General features: G+C 41.3%; 1 protein-coding gene across 4 annotated transcripts in view; it reads right to left on the minus strand.

The window, feature by feature from the left end:
- PTPN11 (protein tyrosine phosphatase non-receptor type 11) overlaps window positions 1-23,083 on the minus strand; it is a 65,214-nt gene extending 42,131 nt beyond the window's left edge. The window contains exons 1-3 of one of the 4 annotated variants that reach the window (XM_045534789.1): window positions 22,858-23,083; window positions 4,795-4,917; window positions 313-507 (exon numbers count right to left, since the gene is read on the minus strand). In XM_045534789.1, the coding sequence (XP_045390745.1) occupies window positions 313-507; window positions 4,795-4,917; window positions 22,858-22,871 (332 nt within the window). In that variant the 5' untranslated portion in view covers window positions 22,872-23,083. The remainder of the gene's footprint in view (window positions 1-312; window positions 508-4,794; window positions 4,918-22,857) is intronic. The other 3 variants (XM_045534791.1, XM_045534792.1, XM_045534793.1) reach the window with 3 other exon arrangements.
- Window positions 23,084-24,580: the final 1,497 nt, after the last annotated feature.

Genomic DNA, 24,580 nt, shown 5'->3' on the forward strand with positions numbered 1-24,580 from the left:
GATTATCAGCTGAAATTCAATAAGTCTTAAAAATTAACACAGGGACCAAGTATACACAGGAATAGCATAGAGACCCCTGTAGGATGAGGGTAAGTAACACTGATGGAAGCTTTTGCAAGAAAAAGATCCTTTGAGAATAATTTGATGCTATTATTCTTACTTTAATCCTATAATACTTTAAAGATCACAGCTGGAAAACCAGATACAGGCCTTTGGAATCATACAGTCACAGACAGACCTCCATAATGCACTTGTATAATACGTGTGGCACAGGAGATATGCAGACTTTGTGGTCACTAAACTGTCACTGACCTTTCAGAGGTAGGATCTGCACAGTTCAGAGGATATTTAAGCTCAATAACATCTCCATTCTTCTCTTTTAACTGCCCATGATGTTCCATGTAATACTGGACCAACTCAGCCAAGGTGGCAAACTTCTCCCCTCCGTACAGGTCATAATAATCACCAGTGTTCTGAATCTTGATGTGGGTGACGGCTCCATTTCTTCTAAAATAGTCCATTGGAAAGGGGGTGGAGCGACAAATAAAGAGTTATACTAGTAAAAATGGATCTCATATTCCATATCAGCTTTCACCTAAATGTTCAAACAAACCCAAGGAATGAATTTTCCCCTTCCCTGTAACAAAAACAATGGGTGAAATAACACACAGTCAACCAAGTCAACACAAAGGGCTTTGTTTATTAGTTTCTTTACCTTGTATATCTTCTATTTTGAATGACCTACCAAATTGCATATATTAAGTGACAATAATTGTTCTCATCATTAACTGATCAAGGTCATATATAATTAAAGTCAAAATTAAACATACACTTGCCTTATAATCCAGTAAATCTACCCTAAGTATTTTGCCCAAAAGAAATGAAATCATATGGCGACGAGAATATTCGTTGCAGCATTATTCATAATAAAAAAAAGTTTCCATTTTTTAATCACAAAAATGTATAAAGAAATAGTGGCATACTCATACAATGGAATACCATGCAGCAAAAATTGAAAAAAAAAAAAAAAAAACACTGATACATCTAACAAAATGGATGAACCTCAAAAACATTACATTGAGAGAAAGCAGCCAGACACAAAAGAATATAAACTTTATGACTTCATGTATGCAAAATTGTAAGCAAAACTAGTCTAGAGGGATAGAAATGAGAGGAGTAGTTGCCTTTTGGAGTGAGGAAGACTGGAAGGAAAGGGGCACAGTGGAATTTTCTGGGGTGATGGAAATGTTCTATATTTTGATTGGGGTGTTAGTGACATGAATAAATACATGTCATCATGTCATCAAAAGTGATCTCACTAGCCAGCACCTCTCTCTGGTTCCAGCTACTGGGAAGGCTGAGATGGAAGATCACTTGAGCATAGGAGTTTGAGGCCAGCCTGGGCAACACAGCAAGACCCCATCTCTAAAAAATATATAAAAATTGTAAAAGAAGCTGGGCAGGAGGATCTATGGAGGCCAGCAGTTGGAGGCTGTAAGGCGCTATGATTGTGCCTGTGAATAGCCACTGCACTCCAGCCTGCACAATATAGCAAGACCCCATCACACACACATACACAAACACACACACACACATGAACAAAAAACCTCATCTCACTGTACACTTAAGATACTATATACAAAATTGTATCTTTAAAAATCATTTTAAAGACATGTAATTGGCTGGGTGCAGTGGCTCATACCTGTAATCCCAGCACTTTGAGATGCTGAGGCGGGAGAATCCCTTGAGCCCAGGAGTTCAAGACCACCCTGGACAACAAGAGAGACCCCCTCTCTACCAAAAAAAAAAAAAAAATTTATTAGCTGTGTGTGGTGGTGCATGCCTGTAATCCCAACTACTTGAGAGGCTGAGGCAGGAGGATTGCTTGAGCCCAGGAGTTTAAGGTTATAGTGGGCTATGATCATGCCACAGTACTCCAGCCTGGGCAACAGAGTGAGACTCTATCTAATAACAACAAGAAAAAAGATGAGAAAATCACTTAAGGTTTTCTGTAAGTAAAAAAAAAGGAGAAATATAATTAGTATTGTACTTTATATGTAAAAATAAAAGGAAAATAGTAAGAAAAAATATATTTGCTTGTTTTTACAAATAGGAACATAGAAGCATAAACCAGAAATTAACAGAAATGGTTACCTACGAGGATGGATGGAGATACATGTGCAAGGGGTAGGAATAAGAATGAGATGTTTCAGAATATACATTTTTATACAGTTTTGACTTTCAAATCTTACAAATATTTCACAAACTCAAAAAATAAAATTAAATCAACAAGGACCAAAGAAAATCTGAATACAAATAGAAAGAAATGAATCTACTTGGTAAGTTCATAAACATACAGACAATTAATTCCAGTAACTTTTAAACATAGTACTGACTCTATAACTTTAGTGGGATATAGTGTAGGAATAACAAGATTCCAAAGAAATCTTTAACTTTATTTAATAGGTTTGTAATCAATGAAAGTCGTATAGTAATTCTGAAACTATTTTTGTATTATAAGATTGGGCAAATGAGGTCACATACTGATGCTTTTGGGAACCAAGGTTTTCCTTATAGGATAATGAAAATACAAATATGGAATGGGAAAAGCTGAGAAAGGTCGATTGAACAGAAACTATTAATATCAGTAAGAATACTTGGTTTCAAACATATAAATATTTATTTCCCAGCTCTGTTCACTGAGGAACCTAAAACCAATGATACCCCCCAGCAGCATAGAAACACCTAGCACCTAAATCTTGGTTTCTAACTACCATTCCCCCCATTAAAAGAATCAAGGCTTCCTGAGAAAAATGGGTGATTCCAGGCCTGGAAAAGGAAAACTATAACAGTGGCCTGAAACATCTCATAGAGCCAGAAAGCAAGGATGTATTCAAAGATTACTGCAAAAATGTCAAAAAGATGTAAGAGCCACACTGGCCAAATGTGGGGCAGTTTGAAGATCAAAATAATAATAATAATAATAATAATGATGCCAATGAACTAAAATATACTGGATAAAAAGAAAATAAAAAGCATTCTTAAGTCCATAGTAATACCCAAAAATAAAAATGAGGGACTAGAGCATCTCTTTACAGAAGAATGCCTCCTATGTAGAAAGAATATTAATTAGAAAAAAATAGCAATTTTTCAATTGCCAATATAATAATTTATTCAAACAAAATTCATCAACAAATGCTGAAAATATTACATGAAAATGTGTTAAGGGAGAAGATATTCATACATCACAAACTATCATCTCACAGATCATTTATTAATCACAAAAAGAAAAAGGTACCTTTATAATGGAAAACTCTGGCAACACTTTAATCAAGTGATTAAATTGGATACCTCCAAAACATGGTGTGAATAGATATTGTGTGCCCTCTGATGTTGGAGCTATCTCATTATTTCACACCAGAAGGCACCTAATATCTATTCACCTTATTCATAGGTTGTTGTGAAAATTAAATAAAATAATATGTGTAGAGTGTTCAGCACAATTGCTTGGCGTATGACAAGTCCTTGCTAATATTTGCTATCACCATCATCATCATCATCATCATCATCATTATTGCATCATCTCTATCCAAACTCTTACAGCTCAAATGTCACCAGACGTTAGGTTAGAAGTCTGTACTGAGACAAGCCCAGAAGACTTATGAAGGCTTCCACTCACTCCTTCTAGTGAAACGGAAGTAAAAGCCAGTGACAGGGACTCCTCAAGAAACTAATCTATGACAAAAAGAACTTCCCAGGTCTCAAAGAGATCCTCAATAAGTCCACAGGAACATGTTTTACTTATCTCTTTATTTAAAAATAGTAAATTTACAGGTTCTAAAGAGTAAGACAAAAATCAAAACCAACTAAATAAACAAAAGTAGTAGTCATAAAAGCAAATTCATAAAGCAGTTCCATTCTAGCTCCTAGAATGAGCTACTGTAAAGAGAATAAAAGAAAGTCAATTTCTAGAAAAACTCTCCCACACCTGCCCAAAGAGACATATAACAGGATGCTCACTATACTGTTCATAAAAATTTAGTACACACTGAAAACAACCCAATGCCCATCGCTAGGAGACTGGATCAATTAATATGCTCATACTATTTTATAGCCATTAAAATTAATAATTAGATCTCCGTGTACCAGCATAGAACGCAGACATTTTAAAAAGACAGTTGCAAAATGATGCCAACATTCTAAATCCATTTAGGTGAATATTAAAAACACACAAACCAACTTTATACTGTTCATATGCAGTGTAAGTATCAAAACATGTTCAGGAAGAATACATGCCAACCTCTTGACAGTCGCTTCCTCTGGGGAGTAGGACTGGGCAGGGAGACAGAAGGGACCACAACTTCCTCAGTCATGTTTTATTTCTTGACAAAGGAAAGTGATCTGAAGGAACCCTTAAAAAGTACTTTTCTTGTTAAGAAATGAAGAGAAGGGAAAGGAAAAATGCAGGGACCAGGTTCAAGAGGGGTGGAACCAGCATGGAGCATGACAGGGCTTAGGAACTCTCAGGGCCCGCCCCGACTCACCCTCAGCGGGGTCTCTCGGGGACAAGAAATGCCCCTTGTTACGCCCCTTCTGCTGAACGTCGGAGCCTGTCACTCTGAGGAGGCCACTCCCCGAACCCCCTGAGCAGGCCAGTGCTCCAGCAGGGCCTCACCCCAGGGCCGCAGGCAGGCCTGCAAACTCTCCACGAGGGTAGCAAGTTGTCCAAGTGTGGTTTGACCATGTCCTACCTGGAAAAGACGCCCACGATTCTCTGTTTTAATTCCAACTTACCTAACGGAAAGTGTGAAGTCTCCAGGGTTACTTTTACTGGGCCTTGCCAAGAAACTGCCATCAACTCCTCTTGTCAACAGTAGGTTTTCTGCCTCCACACCAGTGATATTTGGGTGAAACCATCTTAGAAGAGAGAGAGAGAGAGAGAGAGAGAATAATAAAAAACAAAGGACTCTGTCAGTGCTACTTTCCACACCAACACGGCTAAGAGGCCTTACGAGTACAGTCGCTACTAAAAATACAAATCGAGACCTTCCCTGTCCCTTTACCCTCTTCTCCTTGGTCGTTGCCCCCTCCCTCCTTTCCCTTGGTACGACCTGGGATCTGCCGACACAGTAGGTGGGGGGACCTGGTCAGAGGTGGGGGTATTAACAGGGCACCAATGGGACCAGGCCCAAAAAAGCAAACCACGTGGCCAGAACACTAAGCACATGGAATGAGACTGAGCAAAAATAAGTAAATAAATTAATAAACTACCTAATAAATAAGTAAACATACTGAGGATAACAAGCCAGGTTTCTCACTGTGGGAGAGGGAGACACGAATCTGGGAAGGGAGAAAGCCAGATATACCCGGTGGTGTTAGACTGGAATTGGAAGTAGCAGTGCAAACTCTAATTTTTAATATACCTAAAAAGGCAGCTATATAGATATAAAAGACACCAGTGACAAAGTCCATGATGGATGTCATCTGCTTCACAAGAGTCCTCTCTGGTTCCCAGCAAGATTTCCTTCATGGATTCCAACATAAGACATCCAGATTCGTGGTAAGAGAGTAATTTCTAAAGACTAATTATCCTGGATCTTTATAGGCCAATTCAATGCTTTTAAATGCTCCCAGGAACATAAGTCAATATTAAATGTAGCGTCCCGGTACTGATAATCAAGTGAACTTTTAAGAGACTTCTCAACAAATATTGACCCAATTAAGTGTTTCGCAACAGTGAAGGAGAATGGGTGAAGGAAGGGTGAAGAGCTATCATAAACCGTGCATTACGGACCAGGAGAGCCACGCGGCACTAAGGTTAGGAGTTCCTGATCAGATAGGACCAGGTGTGCGTGGGCGCTCTACCACTTACTAGCTGTGACCTGGGCAAGTTATCTAATCTCTCTCCACCTCACACTCCTCATCTGCAAAACGGAGATGATAGTTCTTAGGATCATTTTAAGAATAATGAATTATTATTCAGCCATAAAAAGAAATGAAATACACTATGGATACATGCTACAATGATGATGAATCTTGAAAACACAATGCTAAGTGAAAGCAGCCAGACACAAGAGGACTCGTGCTATATGATTCCATTGATATGAAATGTCCAAAATAGGCAAATCTATAGAGAAAGTAGATTAGTGCTTGCTTAGTGCAGGGGGGAGGCAGGAAAATAGATTAGAGGAGTATAGCTAATGGGTAGGGGTTTCTTTTCGAGGTAATGAAAATGTGCTGTAATTGTGATCGTTGCAATGCATGATTATATTAGAAACCACTGAATTGTATACTTTAAATAGGTAAATTGTATGGTATGTCAATTATATCTCAATAAAGCTCTTTAAGAAAAGAATAAATTGAGATGATAAAAGAGAAGGGCTTACAAAATTCATTCATTCTACGAACACTGAGTACCTATCACAGGCAAGGCATCTAGGTGCTGAGGACATAGTTAACAAAAGTCCCTGCCCTCATGAAGCTTTCTTGACAATGGGAGGAAATAGAAAATAAAGAAATAACAGGTAAGTAAATAAAATGCCAGATGATGATAAGTGCTCCAAAGAGGAATAAAAGCAGGGTGAGGGGCCAGGCACAGTGACTCATGCCTAGAATCCCAGCACTCTGGGAGGCTAAGGTGGGAGGCTCACTTGAGGCCAGGAGTTTGAGACCAGCCTGGCAACATAGTGAAACAATGTCTCTACTAAAAATTTAAACATTTGCGGGGCATGGTCGCTTGAGCCCGGGAGTTCAAGGCTGCAGTGAGCTGTAATCTCGCCACCCAACTTCAGCATGGGCAACAGAGACCTTGTCTCAAAAAAAAAATAAAATAAAAAGTAAAAAAATTAAGAAAGCCACCACAAAAAGCCAGGCAAGAAATGACAATGCCAAGGACCAAGGCAGCAGCAGGAGTAGTGATAAGTAACAGTGATAGTAATCGACCAGGAAGAGTGTAAGCGCAGCCAACAGGACTTGCTAATGGGTTACATACAGAATGGGAAAGAAGGGAACAAGAGTAACTCCTAGGTTTTGGGCAACTAGGAGGTTGAAGGTACCATGTACAAGATGCAGAAAAAGTGGGTAGAGGAAAATCAAATGTTAGAGTTGGTAGGTCTCAAATCTCAGGTGCCTACTAGTCCCCCAAGTATCCGGTACACACTAAGCACTAAATGTCAGATATTATTATTGCCAACCATACAATAAATATAAGATTGTTTTGACAATAAATAATGTAAGAATCCAGATGCAGTCTGACTTCAACATCCCTGTAGTTTACATTAACTGAAATTTATTTTCAATTTTTCCTATCATATCTTATTAGTGCTTTGGGGGAAATCTAAAACATCACTCTGGTTAACTGATTGTCTTAAAGAAAAATCACAAGGCTCAGATCGAAAGAATAAAATGTTAGTTTGCTTTTTACTCTCTCTGAGAGCTTGTCAGACGATCAAGACAGGATTTCACCCAGGAAAACATCAACCCCACTTTATTTGATACCTGTTACTCAAGCATCCGATACTTTTGCATTCAGTATGGTTACTTAAACTATCCAATTGAAAAAAAGAAAACCCTCGTCTGCGGTTTCTTTGATCTGTGGTTCTCACCTAGATGCCCAAAGCTCTAGGGAATCAAAAACTAGTGACAAAGGGCTTCCAGCTATTTATAATCTTCCAAAAAGCAGACTGTAACTCCAACATTAACCCTCACTTTGTCTACCTACGTAAGCTAATTAAAATGTCAAGTCTCTTTTGCTTTTGGCTGCAGAATAATTACATAAATTGGGTGCGTTAGTCTGAAGCTGAGTGGCAATGTGCTTTCTACCAAAAGGAAAAAAATGAAAAAGCTATTACATAATACAGATTTGGAGACCAAATCTTTCAGAATATTGGGTTTATGTGGGTTTTTTTATTTTTTAAAAAGACACACACACACTCCCACCATTGACCCGCTGGGGATCAATGCAACATGGTGGCAAAGCCTCACAGGTAGGTGCATAGACTCTGGTGCCAGATTGCTTTGGTTCGAATCCCAGCTCCATGTGATGCTGGGCTAGTTATTTAACCTCTCTGTAAAGTCACCTATAAAAGGGGGTAGTAACAGTACCTGTGTCATAGGGCTGCTGAGAGGATGAAATGAGTTAATATTTACAGTGTCTAGAACAGTGTGTGGACTTCCAGGTAGCCAAGAACAATGGTAACTACCTAAATCCACAGCTCCCCACACAGCCTTCAAAAACAATACAGAGTTAAAAGACAAAACAATATTCAGACATATCAAACTAGAAGAATGAAAAAGGTTTAAAAATTTTTTTAAATGGAAAAAAAAAACCAATAAATAAAACTATACAAAAACCATACCCTCAACATAAGAGAATACCCGAATTTCCAGATCAGCTGCAAGTAACAAAAGAAAATATAGCAAAAGTCAGTGGGTGATCTCTTACCTTCCGACTGCAAGCCTTGTGCCAAGCAAGGGCATTCTGAGAAAACAGCAGAGAGAACAGGGGAGTAACAGGCCTAATTGCTCTAAAACCACCTCCAGAAACACAAAATCCACATATATCGGAGCCCTCTTTATGGTATGATTCCAGGAGGACAGATTAAAAAGTGCAAATAAATTAGAAAACCTAGATAAAATAGATCATTTTCTAAGAAAATGAAAACTACCAAAACTGACTCCATTAGAGTAAGAAAACTCATGCAGAACAATTTCTATTTAAAAAAAAGAAAAAAGAAAAAAATAGTTCAGAAACTACCCCACAGAAAAGCACCAGGCTCAGATGATTTCACAATGGAATTCTACCAACCTTTCAAAGACCAGATAGTCCCAATGCTCTAAATTATTCCAGAGTATTGAAACCAAAGGAAAACTTCCTACTTCCTCTTATGAAGCAAATAGAATACTGATACCTATAGCTGATAAAGACAGTACAAAGAAAAAAAAATAGAGACCAACAGCATTCATGAATATTGATAAAGAAATTCTAAACAAAATATTAGAAACAGAAACCAACACCACATTAAGAAAATAATATACCATAACCAAGTGGTTAGATCCATATTTCACACCATATGTACGAATAAATTCCATATGGATGAAAAATCTAAATGTAAAAGATAAAACTATACAATACTAGGAAAAAAGTAGGTGAATTTCTTGTTAACCTTAGAGCAGGGGTCCCCAACCTATGGTGAGTTGTATAATTATTTCATTACATATTACAATGTAATAATAATAGAAATAAAGCACACAATAAATGCAATATGCTTGAATCATCCCGAAACCACCCCCTCCCTCCCCAGTCCCTGGAAAAATTGTCTTCCATGAAAATGGTCCCTGGTGCCAAAAAGGTGGGCGACCAATGCTAAGGAAAGTCTTTCTATGACTCAAAAGTGTAAGGGTAATTAAAAAAAAAATTGATAAATCTGGCATAATTTTAACATCATCTTCAATTCAACTGTCTTTAAGAAGCAGTCACTAATGGTAAAACCTCAAGGACTAAAGACAGTTCTAATATCCAGTATGAGGATCTTTCAACAAACCCAGCATTCTCTGGGAACCAAGAAACTCAAGTTCAACTTCATTCAGAGGCGGACAATTTGCAGTCCACAGTTCCTCCCCAAGTTCAGTGCTATTCTCAGCCTGAAAAAAAAAAAAAACCTTCATTTATAAAAGCAATGAGATTCCAAGGCTCAGAAAAACAGTCATATTATTAAATCTGGATGCATATTTTGCTCTTCTAGCATTTATTCGTGTCTTTAAATCTGCAAGACTAAAACCTGTCTAAGAGGAGATATATCAGGAAAATGGTTCTGAAAAACACATTTTAAAAACCTGATTTGAAGCATCTCATGGTTACTGAAGCAGCCTACGGAGCCAAACCATTTTTTCAAAGCCCAAAATGCCACATTTGTTAGACAAGTTAATTAATCAATCTCTGCCTTGGTTTCTCTGTATGTAAAATATGGATAAAAATAGTGCCTACCTCAGAGGAAGTAAGAATTAATGAGTTAATGCATGCTAAAGAGCCTTAGAACTATTGTAGCTTATTTGCTTGTTGTTACCTTATTCAATACCTAAAGATTCTTGACAATAATCTACCGTGGAGAGATTGTACCTTTCATCTCTATGAAATTGCTCTAGCATTAAATAAATCTGTATTTAATACTGTTTATCTTGAATGCTACTTAGCCTGATATTATTGGTACCACCTGAATCCTTTGTGCTCATGTTTGTTTGATTTATCCTTTGTCATTCTGTGCCAATTTGTCTTTTCTAAGCAGAACACAGCTGAATTTTTTTAAAATTCCATCTGACACATACATTCATCAGGAGACTTGATCCATGATCACTGACATCTTATGTTTGGTCTCATATCTGCAGATTGTTTTCAACTTTCAACATTTTTGTTTTCTCTCTGTCTTTTGCCATTTGGCTACTTCAGTGCTTTGAGTGTAGACACTCTGTTTCTAATTCTAATAGGATTCTAATTATTTTTAAATTATACTGATTGCTATATTGTAGTATTTCAAAAATATCCTTAAGCCTACAATTATCAGGTGATTGGAGGTAAAATAACTTTTGTCTCCGCTCTATGGAAAGCGAAGAATTTTCTGTTGCTCTCTCCCACTTTCCTACCCCTCCCACTCCACTATTAGTCTTCATTAAATGAACTACTACAGGCTCAGCAGTTGCTGATTTTATTTTGGAAACGGAGTTTTGCTCTGTTGCCCTGTGTAGAGTACAATGGTGTCATCACAGCTCACTGCAACCTCAAACTCCTGGGCTTAACCAATTCTCCTGCCTCAGCCTCTTGAGTAGCTGGGACTACTGGCATGCGCCACCACCCCCAGCTAATTTTTCTACTGTTGGTAGAGATGAGGTCTCACTCTTGCTCAGGCTGGTCTCCGACTCATTGGTTCAAGCGATCCTTCCACCTCAGCCTCCCAGAGTGCTAGGATTACAGGCGTGAGCCACCGCGCCCGGCCAGTTGCTTCATTTTAAACACAGGTTATCCAGCCTGGGTGTCCACAGTCCACCTGCCGATCTGTTCCCTGACTGTCACCACAGGCATCTCTTCTTTCTTAAAAATAGGTTCTAAAAGAATTTCTCGAGTTTGGCCTGAACTCATCACTGTGATGGCAGCCTCGTGCGTACTATTAACAGTTTCCATCAAGATCCTTGTACAGTATTTGGTTATCCTGTTTTCTATTCCTATTTAATCTTTCTTTATCTCAGCCTGCTATTTCAGGCTGCTCTAATTTTTTAGGGTCAATTTGTTTTTGGATCTCTTTGAGAATACAAACATAAATTTCCTAAAATCTCTTTAATTAATTTATTTTAAAAGTACAGGCTGGGTGCAATGGTTCACGCCTATAGTCCCAGCTACTTGGGAGGCTGAGGCAGGAGGCTCGCTTGAGCCCAGGAGTTTGAGGTTGCTGTGAGCTAGGCTGACGCCACTGTACTCTAGCCCGGATGACAGACTGAGACCCTGTCTCAAAACAAACAAACAAACAAAAAGATAAAAACTGGTATGCCTATATAGTGCAGCTCCATTATACTCTTATGGGACCACCATTGTATACATAGTCCGTCATCACCTGAACCATCATTATGCAGCTCGTGACTGTAGATAATTTTTTTTATTTTGACCAATATTACCAAATATTACCAACTGCCCTCAAAAAAAGGTACCAGTTTAAGCGGCCATGATTGAGTGTGAAATCCCCTGTTCTCCCCCAGTTTTGTCAATACTACATATATTACCAAACTTTTTCATCTTTGCCTGCCTGATTAACGGAAAATGGTACCATTTTAGTTTGCATTTCTTTGTGAGATTGAATACTTCTTCATATTTTTAGACCACTTGTTTTTCCTTTTCTATGAGTTGTCAGTTTGTCATTGCTTATTTCCTATTGGATTTTTTTCTTATTGATTTATAGGAGCTCTTGATATAGCCAGAAAATTTTCTTTTATTATATGTGTGGCAAATATCTGTCTTAGCTTTTTTTTTTTTGCCTATGTAGTCTGCGGTTTCTTTTTTTTTCCTACAGAAGTTCATCTTGGCGTGGTTAAATTTATCAGATTTTTCCATTAAGGTTTCTGGGTTTCTTGCCATGCTTAGAAACTAACTTAATTCATAACACTGTTGTGTGATGGAAATTAATTAATACATGTAAAATGCTTAGCACAGAATCAGCCCTCAGAGTTTCACCAGTAGAACTAGAAATTTAATTGTCAGCCAGAAGAAAGCACAATAAAGTCACAGATTTTAACAGAGCCCTGCAAGGGACAGCCCTAGTTGCCTCTGGTTTTCTGATGACCTCTCCAAATTCCTCAAATGTGCCACATGTGGCCTTTGCATGTGCTTTTCCCTCTGGAGGGGTCCCACAGTCAGGTCCCCCAGCCTACCTTCTCAATACACCCCATGCTTCCCCTGGGTGATACATATTCAGCCAGGTTAAAGGCTAGACTGTCAGTTCCATGAGGGCAAAGGACATGTCTTATTTCTTTTTTTTTTTTTTTTAGAAACAGAGTCTCACTCTGTCGCCTATGCTGGAATGCAGTGGCCCAATCATAGCTCACTGCAGCCTCAAATTCCTGGGCTCAAGCAATCCTCCTGCCTCAGCCTCAAAAGTAGGAACATGTCCATTTCTTCATCACCATACTCCCAGCCCCTAGCAAAGGGTTAACACAAAGTAGTTCCTAAATAAATATTTATGGTGTCAGAAGGAAGAACAGCCTTGGGGTGAGCCCCATCGCTGCTCTCTTCTATACCCACAGTTTCACCTCTCTGACCTGGGTGGTGTCACCAAGAGGCTGTCAAAGATGACTCCTACTTCCATGTACACAAGAGGAAGAGGCAGAAGGCAGCTGGCAAAGGCCCTCTGCCAACTGGCCCTACTAGCTCCTTATTCGACAAAAAAAAAAAAAAGACGGGTATTGTTTTTAATGCACAGTGTCTTCCTACCCTATTTGTGGTGCTAAAGAGGATATTTTTCCCCATCTGTATGCTACAGTAGTAATTTTAATAGGCATTTGGAAACTGAATGTGTAGGGCATCCATGCATAAGCCAAAAAGCTGCCCGAAGCCTCCCTATGCATTTGGAAACACCAAATTTTGATATTTTAAACTAAGTTAACACTAGTGGGGAGAAGAACTCTTTGGGTATTTCTCTTCGCCTCCGTTGCCACGCTGGAACCCTGACAACACTTTACCCAGTCTATTCTGTGCTCATCACTTGTAAGCGTGCATGGTTGGTAACCATGGTAGCAAATACAGGTTTTTTTTTTTTTAAGGGAGAAGAAAGGAGGAGGGCTTCAATTTCCTTTTTTTTTTTTTTTGAAACAGTCTCACTCTGTCACCCTGGGTAGAATGAAGGGGCATCATCATCGCTCACTGCAGCCTCAAACTCCTGGGCTCAAGCGATCCTCCTGCCTCAGCCTCCTGAGTAGCTGGGACTACAGGCGTGTGCCAGGATGCCCGGCTAATTTTTTCTTCAGCATATTACAGGGGTACAAATGTTTAGGTTATATATATTGCCTGTGCCCTGCCTGAGTCAGGGCTTCAAACGTGTCCAGGCCCCAGACGGTGTGCACCACACCCATTTGATGTGAGTATTCCCATCCCCTCCTTCTCCTCCCACCTGCCCAATACCCGATGAATGTTACTATATGTGTACATAAGTGTTGATCAATTAATGGCAATTTGATGGTGAGTTTATGTGGTGTTTTCCCATTCTTGTGATCTGGCTAATTTTTTCTATTTTTAGTAGAGACAGGATCTCACTCTTGCCCAAGCCGGTCTCGAACTCCTGATCTCAAGCGATTCTCCTGCCTTGGCCTCCCAGAGTGCTCGGATTGATTACATGATCACAGGTGAGAGCCACCTCACCCAGCCTATTTTTAAAATGTCTAGAGTGGGACTCTGAATTCAGATGATCTCCTGTTGTAACCACGTGTTCTCACCTTTGCATGTTTTATAGAAATAACACTTAGAATATCCTGCTAATGCTGAGCATGCGGAAGACTATAAAAGTAGCTTCCACGGCAAAGGTGAAACTACGTAAACACCACCTACATCCATCAACCAAATCAGCAACAGAAGATAAGGCAGGTGGTCATCTCTTTACCCTTTTATTAAAGAAACTGTATTATTTCATTTACAGCTTATAATTATGCTATCCTGTTATTAAGAGCAAACAGATTACAATGATATTTTCAGGGGAAACTTAGTAACCAGCATTTAGCACAGAGGCTGGGCAAAGTAAGGTCTTAATAAACATTAGTTTTCACTGTTATTATCATTATTATTACTGGTAGACATTATGCAAGATAGATCCTTCTCAAGCATAATTATGTGAGTTTCACATAGGCCATTTTGACACGTATGTCATTTCAGTCACACTGCCTTTTCATACATTAACTTCTTCCCAGCCCTGGAGCTGTCTCTACATTATTTCTAACAGCATACAGTTAGAAATCGAAATTTCGATTCCGTGACCCATCTACTTGAGCTTTGATATATTTTAAATGCTCCCTCCCTAGCTATTTTTTTTCAAAAAACATTTGTAATTACTAAAACTTTTTTCCCAATTATATGTTTAATATTTGTATTCAATCACTGACTATTTTGGGATGTACAACACACTCATCACTAGTAAGGAACAGTGAGAGTTGATTCAGCCCCTGAGATCTTAGTAAGAGAAGTTAAAGAGGAATAGTGGAATTAAAGGAAAATGTTATCCATGGGGCTGGCCTCAAGGGTTAGAAGCACTTGTAATATTAGTTACTGAGGAAAAAAAAAAAAAAAGACACCACACATCTCAACCTCCCCCATCTCCTACCTAGTGTCAATTTGACACAATAAGGGGAGAGTCTACAAACCAAAAAAAAAACTGTAATATGAATGTATCTACATTACCCGAAAGGAGGGGAAAGGAAAATCAGTATGACCCCATTTGAGTTTACAAACAAGACAATTAATACAGTGGTTCCGGCCAGGTGCGGTGGCTCACGCCTGTAATCCCAGCACTTTGAGAGGCCGAGGCCGGAAGATCGCTTGAGCCCAGCAGTCTGAGACCAGCCTGGGCAACATAATGAGACTCTGTCTCTACAAAAATAAAAAATAAAAATGTAAAAATTAGCCAGGCATGGTGGCGCACACCTGTAGTCCCAGCTACTCAGGAAGCTGAGAGAGGAGGATCGCTTGAGCCCAGGAGTTTAAGGTTGCTATGAGCTATGATGATGTCACTGCACTCTAGCTGGGGTGACACAGCAAGACTCCGTCTTAAAAAAAATTTTTTTTAAAAAGATACTGAGGGAAAAGGGGTAGAGAGTCACATGGAGAGGAAAGAAGTGAATATCTTCCTCTGGCTTATTCTCACACCTGCAAAACCTGCCAGCCCCTGACAATCCCTTGTAACCTGCCATCTTCTGGCATTATCTGTACTTATTAGGTATCTCCGGTGGTAATAGAGCCCAGGTGAGTACAGAAAGACTTACACACACACACAAGCACTTGTGCAAAAGAGCCTCAAATCAATGTCTAAAACAGGCTTCAGAACCTACTGCACATGAACCCTGTGTTGAGCAGGTTTGAAAAGATGAAAGGCATAATTAATTCCTGCTTGCAAGATTTTATAAACCCAAACTATTTGACAGGAAATCACACCCGAAATCTAAATCCCTCATTAGTGAATGCAGATTCTGCAAAAGCTTTGCTCTCTGAGGCTAGGAACTCACTTATGTCAATTAATTGAGTTTTTAAAAAAATGCTGATGAAACAAAAAGAAAATACAATGATGCTGAATATTTTGTTTTATCTATGCATCCCCCTCCCCCCGTGACACGGAGAAACAGGCCAATAATTTCAGGAACTTAATCTCAAGGCTGCTATACTAAGAAGGCAGTTTAAAGCAGGGATCCAAAGTCTAATTTCAGTTTCTTGTGTACATATAAAGTGATACTGGGTATATCTTTCTTATCTGCTGCTCCAGAAAAATTATTATATTTGTCCTTGGGGAGCAAGTTTATATTTTGGTACTTTCTGCAGATTATAATAATATTTCTCTTTTCTAATTAAATTTTAATATTCTATAGGAAAAGAGTTAAATCATGAAGACAGGCAGTCAATAGGGACAAGCATTCTAAGAGGCTATGAGAAAGTTATTAAATTCCTGCAAAGTGTTCTAATATACGCTATGCCATATTTCATTTAACTAGTCCTCCTATCAATGGACATTCGGGCTGTTTCCAATATTTTGCCATCTCAACAATACTACTATAAACATCCTTGTAAATGTAAAAAAAAAAAGTTGCTAGAGCAGCTTTTTAACAGTAGTGGAAAGCTATGTCTTTATAAATCACCATCTTCTCGTGGAGTTTCATTGGTCAGCATCTCTGCTCTGACGAAAAGGCAGTAAGTGAAAACTGCCTCCAAAAAAGACTTTCCACAAATTGCTTCTAACCTAGTTCAAAGCCTCTCTTGTCACTTGTCTGATCTCCCAGAATCCACTCTTACCTCCTACAATCCATCCTTCGCAGCAGCCAGAGGGATATTTTTAAATAGATCAGCTCATGCCACTCCCCTGGTCGTATCCTTCTATGGTTCTGCATTGCTCTTAAAATACAGTCCACATTCCTCCCAGTGGTCCACGTGATACTCATGACATTAAGAATCCCTGTGTGCAGCGGGGCGCGGTGGCTCACGCCTGTCATCCTAACACTCTGGGAGGCCGAGGCAGGAGGATTGCTTGAGCTCAGGAGTTCGAGACCAGCCTGAGCAAGAGCGAGACCCCGTCTCTACTAAAAATAGAAAGAAATTAGCCAAACAACTAAAAATATATAGAAAAAATTAGCCAGGCATGGTGGCGCATGCCTGTAGTCCCCGCTACCCGGGAGGCTGAGGCAGGAGGATCGCTTAAGCCCAGGAGTTTGAGGTTGCTGGGAGCTAGCCTGACGCCACGGCACTCTAGCCCAGGCAAGAGAGGGTGGACTCTGTCTCAAAAAAAATAAAATAAAATAAAAAATAAAAATACGAATCCCCACGTGGTCTGATCGCTACTCACCTCTCACCTCCCCAGTGTCACAGCTCCTGCTACTCAATCACTCCGAGAACTCCCCGACCTCAGCACTTTCCCACGTGCTCTTTGCCAAACCTGCAACACGCGATGCCTAGCACAGTACCTGGCACACAGTCATCCCACCGTAAATAGTTCTTCAATGAATGGATAGGTGTGTCATTAGAGTGAGCCAATGGGATGATAAAGACTTGGATCTACAGTCCATTATCTCTATTTTTTTAATTTTTTTATTTCAAAATATTAATTAAGGGGGTACACGTGTTTTTGTTACATGGATATCTTGTGTAATGCTTAAGTCAGGGCTTTTGGTGTGCCCATCACCAGCAGTGTTCACTGTACACAATAGGTAAAGTTTTTGTCCCACACCACCCGCCCACCCTTCCCTCTTCTTGGTTTCTCATGTCCTTTATATCACATTGTGCCCGCGTGTACCCATCTATGAGCTCCCACTTATTAGGGAGAACATATTGTGTTTGCTTTTCCATTCCTGAGATACTTCACTTATGATAATGGTCCCCAGTTCCAAACATTATCTTTAAAATAGACATTGTTGTATGTGTGCATATATATGTATGTATACACAGATACATACATTATGTATATAGAAACACATAGTGCATATGTGTGTATATCAGTATACAAGCATATATACATATTCCCTCTCTAAATTCAATGCTTCTTGCAAACATGGACAGTATTTTTCACATTTCAACGTTGCCAAGGACCACAGCATATACATCTCTGCTAAATGCACATAACCCTCCAGAATTCATAGGAATGAACTGGGCTGCATTTTAGGGCATTTGGATCCATCTCAGGGGCCTCAAACCCTTGGTTGCAGTGCACAATTCCCACAGAACCTGCCAACATCAGTATTCATCTTTCTTTTCCTTAAAAACGTCAGCATTGGATGGCAAGTGCTGGCTGGGTTTCCCAAAAGAAAGGGGAATAAGCTCAGTGTCCCTATTGTTCTGGAGCTGCCTAACAAAGTACACCACGGCCTGCTAGGAACAATTACAAACATGAGTTGGCTCTGCTTTTCCAGGGTCATGTGCCACTCATAACAGTCTCCACATTGACCGTGCACAAGAAGGGTCAGCAATCTTAGCAGCGGCCCCTGCACTTGAGCAACTCTAGACAAACTTGGCCTTGCATCAGGACCTAACGTCAATAAAGACATCCCAGTTTCAACTGGAAAGACACAGAACTGTTATTTTTCAGCAAGGCAAGTTTATTTACTCCCACAGGAGATAAACAAACATGGCCACCAGGGAGAGCCTGGGACAAAATGTACTTGACCGGCTATAGATAAACCAAAAGCCTCCAGTATGAGAACAAGCTCAATTTTCTGCCCCCCTCAGCTCAAGTTATCATGTGTATCTTTCAGAGGAACAAAAGCAAATGTAAAGGATGGACCACATGCTGAAGGAAGACTTGGAAAATGCAGGCAGTTTTGACAGCTGCACAAGGGCAGAGTCGGTCAGATAAGACACCTCAAAATCTAAATTCAGGGCTGGGCGGGGTGGCTCATGCCTATAATCCTAGCACTCTGGGAGGCTGAGGCAGGAGGATCACTTGAGGTCAGGAGTTCAAGACCAACCTCAGCAAGAGCGAGACCCCATCTCTACAAAAAATAGAAAATTAGTTGGGCGTGGTGGTATGCACCTATAGTCCCAGCTAGTCACGAAGCTGAGGCGGGAGAATTGCTGGAGCCCAGGAGTTTGAGGTTGCAGTAAGCTATGATGATGCCACTGTACTCTAGCTCAGGTGACAGATCGAGACCCTGTCTCAAAAAATCATCATCATCATCATCTAGACCATTGGCATCAGGATAGACAAATAGACCAATGGAACAGAACAGAGTCCAGAAATAGATCCACACATAAAGGGCAACTCATTTTCAAAGGCACAGATTCAATGGAGACAGTCTTTTCAACAAATGGGCTGAAACAAGAAAGAGAACCTTTACCCACACCTTATACCATATACAAAAATTAATTCAAACTGGATCATAAACCTAAAACTATTAAACTTGTAGAACAGCAGTCCCCAACATTTTTGGCACCAGGGACCAGTTTCATGGAAGACAATTTCTATGGACTGGGGTGGGGCAATGGTTTCAGGATGATTCAAGCATATTACATTTATTGTGCTGTCAAATATCTCTCTGCTAATGATAATCTGTATTTGCAGCCACTCTCCAGCTCAGATCATCAGGCGTTAGATTCTCATAAGGAGTGAGGAACCTAGATACCTCACATGCACAGTTTGCAGTAGGGTTCGTGCTCTTATGAGAATCTAATGCTACAGCTGATCTGACAGGAGGCGGAACTGATACCGTGATGCAAGTGATGGGAAGCAGCTGTAAATACAGATGAAGCTTTGCTCCCGCCTGCTGCTCACCTCCTGCTGTGTGCCCTGGTTCCTAACAGGCCACTGACCCTTACTGGTCCATGGCCCAGCACTGGGGACCACAGTGTAGAAAACAAAAGAGAAATATCTGAGGCCTTGGGGTAAGAAATGACACCAAAAGCATGATCCAAAAAAAAAAAAAATTGATAAATTGGACTTCATCAAAATTTAAAACCTCTGCTCTTCACAAAATACTGTTTAAAAAAATGAAAAAAGCCACAGACTAGAAAATATTTGCAAATCGGATAATATAATACAAAGAACTTTTAGATCTCAATAAGAAAACAAACTAAATTTAAAAATAGGCAAAAGATTTGAACAAACAGACACATCACCAAAGAAGACATATAGATGGCAAATGAAAAACGAAAAGATGGAGGGGGGTGGGGAAGGAAAAAATTAAGATTAAAATTTAAATAAAAAGAGAAAAGATGATTAACATTATTAGTCACCAGGAAAAAATACAGGTCAGGTGCAGTGGCTCATGCCTGTAATCCCAGCACTTTGGAAGACTAAGGCAGGAGGATCGCTTGAGGCCGGGAGTTCAAGACCAGCCTGGGCAACATAGCGAGACCCAGTCTTTACAAAAAATTCTTAAAAATTAGCCTGTCGTGGTGGTGCACCCGTATAGTCCCAGCTACTCAGGAGGATTACTTGAGCCCAGGACTTCGAGGTTACAGTGAGCCTTGATCTGGCCACTATACTCCAGCCTGGGTGACAAAGCAAAGCAAGACCCTATCGGAAAGACAGGAAGAAAAGAAAGAAAAGAAAAGGCAAGGAAAGACAAGGCAAGGAAAGGAAAGGAAGAAGGAAAGACAAAGAAAGTTAGTTAAAACCACACTGTGATGCCATGACACACCCACTACAATGACTAAAATTAAAAAGACTAACCATACCAAGTGCTGGCAAGGATGTGGAGGAACTCAAACTCTCATCTACTGCTGGTAGGAATGTAAATGGTATAACTACTTTGGAAAACAGTTTGACAGTTTCTGAAAAAGTGAAATATATACTTCATATATAATCCAGCCATTTCACTTGCAGATCTTTACTGAAAAGAAATGAAACTATATGTCCACACTAACACTGTACACGAGCATTCAGAGCATCTTTATTCGTGATAGCCAAACTCTGGAAATAATTAAATGTCCATCAACAGGGGAATGGATAAGCAAACTGCAGTATATCCATACAATCGCATACTACTAAGCAGCAAAAAATAATGAACTATTTGACACACACTAAAACAAGGATGAATCTCGACATAAGAAGCCAGACCCCCCCCCAAAAAAACTATATACTGTAAAATTCCATTTATATAAAAGTCTAGGAAATGCAAACTAACACATAGTGACAGAAAGCAGAATAGTGGTTGCCTAAGACCAAAGGAGGGTTTATAAAGAACTCAAGGAAACAGGAGGAGTAAGAGATATGTTCACTATCTTGACTGTGGTGATGGTTTCCTGAGTATATACTTATGTCAAAACTTATCAAATGGTACATTTAAATATATGCAATCTATTGTATGTCATTTATACCTCAATAAAGCTGGTTAAAAATAAAACAGACTTACAACCTAATGAGAAATAATTCCCAATTACGTGTGTTATGTTCATAACCTGAGTTTTTAGGTGGCACACAATACCAGTGCTGAAGGGGAGAGGGCATGACTCCATTTCAAACCGTCATATTGACCACTTGCTGCTGTGGCTATGCCCACACTCCTCTGCTTCTAAACTAGCAAGCTGGACAATGCAGGGTCTATTGCAACCCAGACCCTCCCCAACCCCCAGCCCCTTGCTTGTCTTTTTGTGTCCTAAAGCAGCAGATCCTTATTGTCTGGAAGAGCAGACACAAGGAACAAAAGGCCCAATGACTATTTGACAGATTAAAGAATAGACAACTGTTTTATTTAAAAGCTCCCTAAAGAATTAGAACATTGGAGGCCATACAGTGTTCTGCTGAAATGCAGTTACATATTACCCAGATCTGTAAACACTTGCCAACAGACCTGCCCAAGTCTCTCACTTCATAAGAGTTTTCAGTTTTCTTTTTTCTCCCATTTTTTGTTCCAGATCCATGAATGAATAACACGCAGGTGTGTTTTGAGGAGACGCTCCTAGTAGTTTGAAGAGTCTTTCATACAAATAGCCCCAACAGCTTGAACCGTTTTTCGAATGTTTAAGACACTCAAGGAAAATAATAGACAATGGGTCTTATGTGTGAGTGGTATATGAAGAGTAAGGATACAAAATAGCATATCATTTTCTGGAAACAATTGGTCAAGCTGCTGTTTAACAACAAAATGAGGGCTTACAAATAATTAGCAATAGTTATAAAATAATAATAGCAAAATGGTGATTAATAGAAGGGATTCTGGCTCCACCACCTATTAGCTGTGACGTTAGGCAAACTGCTTAACTTCTGAAACTCAGTTTACTCATCTTTAGAAAGGGGATTATAGTAGCGACCTGATAGGGCTGTGGTGAGGATTAGTAACGCGTTTGGCTTGGAGTAAGAACTAAGCAAATGTTAGCTATCAGTAGAGTATTATCCTGAACTTTCGAAGGATCTAACTCACTAATCCTCCTTCCGACCCATAGTTTCAAATCCTGTCATTTACTAGCACGTTACTTCTGAGCCTCAGTTTCCACATCCGTAAAACGGGTACCATTAAAGTTACCTGACTTTTAAGGTTGTGGTGAAAGATTAAATAAGTAGATGCAGCTCCCTTCCCTCCCATCTCCCAATGCGAAGATCGCAGAGGAAGGAAATACTTCTAGTGGCTGCAGATACAGTCAGTTTTTCCATTTCTGGTACGTGAGGGGTGGGAGGAAAAGAAGACGCAAGGGGGCATGTAAAAGGGTCAGAGGTCCCGAGTGAAGTCCCCGAATGCGCACAAGTGGCAGAGTGACCCCGACAGGCAAGACCACTGGGGGCCTGGCGCGCGCAACTCCCCTCGCGTGTCCCAAGGAGCCTCCCCAAGTCAGCCGGGTTATTTCGGAATCACCATGAGGCAATTCTCATGAGGCAATGGGTCAGGAATGCGGCGCTGAGCCGGCCGCTGGCGTCCGCGGTCCCCCCGGCGGCTCTACCTGCCCCCGTCCTCACGGGCATCCCCGGGGGTGCGGGAGCCGGAACTCGGGGAGGCAGGAAATGAATGGGGACCCGGCGGGTGGGGGCGCGGCGGGGCCGGCCCGGCCCCCGGTCCCGGGAGGGCGACGGGATCGGGAGGGAACCTGCCCCCCCCATCCGGGGCGGCAGCGCGAGGCCCAGACGGGGCGCCCCCTCCCGGACGGGGCTGCCCGAAGGCGGCGGGGGCCGGGCCGAGGCCCGGGCCGGGCCCCTCGGGGCGCCTCACCTCCGCGATGTCATGTTCCTCCCGCCCTCCGGCTCCGCGGCGGACCCGCTCCTTGCTCAGGCTCCGCGGGGATCGGTCACATGGGGCTGGCCCGAGGGAGGCCCGCTCGGGACCGGACGCGGGGCAGAGCCAGCCGGCCGCGCGCAGACCCCCCTCCAGGCCTGGGGATCCCGGAGACTGTGCAGCCGCCCCCCGGCCCGGCTCGTTCCTCCTCCGCCCCCGCCCTCCGCCGCCGTCGCCACCGTGACATCACCCCTCGCGACGCCCGCCGCCACTTCCTGCTTCCCGTCAGCCGAGGACGGCGGCTGGTAATGGCAGGCCGGGGGCTCCACCGAGGCGCCACCGCGCAGTCCCCAAAGCAGCGTCGCTTCCTCCTCGACACCTCGACCGCAGGGTGTGCGCTGCGCGCTCGGCGTCGTCCGCGCTGCTCGGAACGGTCGCGTCCGCCCCCGCCGTGTCAGTTTCCATCCCCGTGTGGCTGCCAAGTCGAGTTTCATTCATTTCATTCCACAAATCGCCACTCCACTTATTAGCTATGCAACCTCGGGAGAGTTACAGAAGGTCTCTGAGCCTCAGTTTCCTCCATTCTTTTATCTCTATAACATATTACTATTACTATTGTACTTCGTAGGGTTATTGTGAAGATTAAATATGTAAAATGCTTAAAAGTGGGCCTGGTCTATATAGTTAGTGCATTACAATTGTTAGGTATTATTATAATTAAGCATCTGTTGAGGATTTTCTACCTGCTTGTCTCCGTTTTAGAATACGGGAATATAGCAGTGAACAAGAAAACAAAAATCCCATTGTTCTCATGGAAGGAGCTGCAATAATCCATGTAAACTTTTTTTTTTAAATAGCCTCGCTCTGTCCCAGGGCTAGAATGCAATGGCATCATCATAGCTCACTGTAACCTCAAACTCCTGCACTCAAGTAATCCTCCTGCCTCAGCCTCCTGAGTAGCTGAGACTACAGGAGCGCTCTACCACGCCTGGCTAATTTTTTCTATTTTTAGTGGAGATTGGTCGCTGTTGCTCAGGCTGGTCTCCAACTCCTGGCCTCAAGCAATCCTCCCCGCTTGGACTCCCAGAGTGCTAGGATTACAGGCATGACCCACCTCACCTGGCCTATTTTTTTTAATTTTAGTTTTTTAGAGACAGAGTCTACCCCCGTAGGCTGGTAGTTAACTCCTGGCCTCAAGCAATCCTCCCACCTCAGCCTCCCAAAGTGGTGGGATTACAGGTGTGAGCCACCGCACTTGGCGCGCACCTCGTTCATCCTCTGTAGCCCAGCCATGCTGCATGACTTTCAGCTCCCTTCAATATGCCATGCTCTTTCCCAGTTTGGGGTCTTTAAACAGTCTGCTTTCTCTCCCTGGAGTGTACTTGCTGATGCCCCTCCACGTGAACTCCAGTTTATGCCTCTAATCCGAGGACCACGTGTGGTCTTCTAGGCCCTTGAGTGCAGCCTTTTGACTGAATCCAAATTTTACAGAACAAATGATTTTATTTTTATTAATGCATTTTTGTTCATCATTTATATTTTTATTTTATTTTTTAAATGAACACATTTAAAATACCAAAGAATAAAATAAGTTTCAACAAAATAATCCTCCCAGATTGACCGGCACAATTAGAACATTACTAAGCCGTAAGGGCTAAGTTGACGGCTGCTACACTTATGATTTAGTTCTAACTCCCCCCACCCACTGGAGCCACTACCG

This window comes from Lemur catta, chromosome 21, assembly GCF_020740605.2.
Source record: "Lemur catta isolate mLemCat1 chromosome 21, mLemCat1.pri, whole genome shotgun sequence".
Lineage (NCBI taxonomy): Eukaryota > Metazoa > Chordata > Mammalia > Primates > Lemuridae > Lemur > Lemur catta.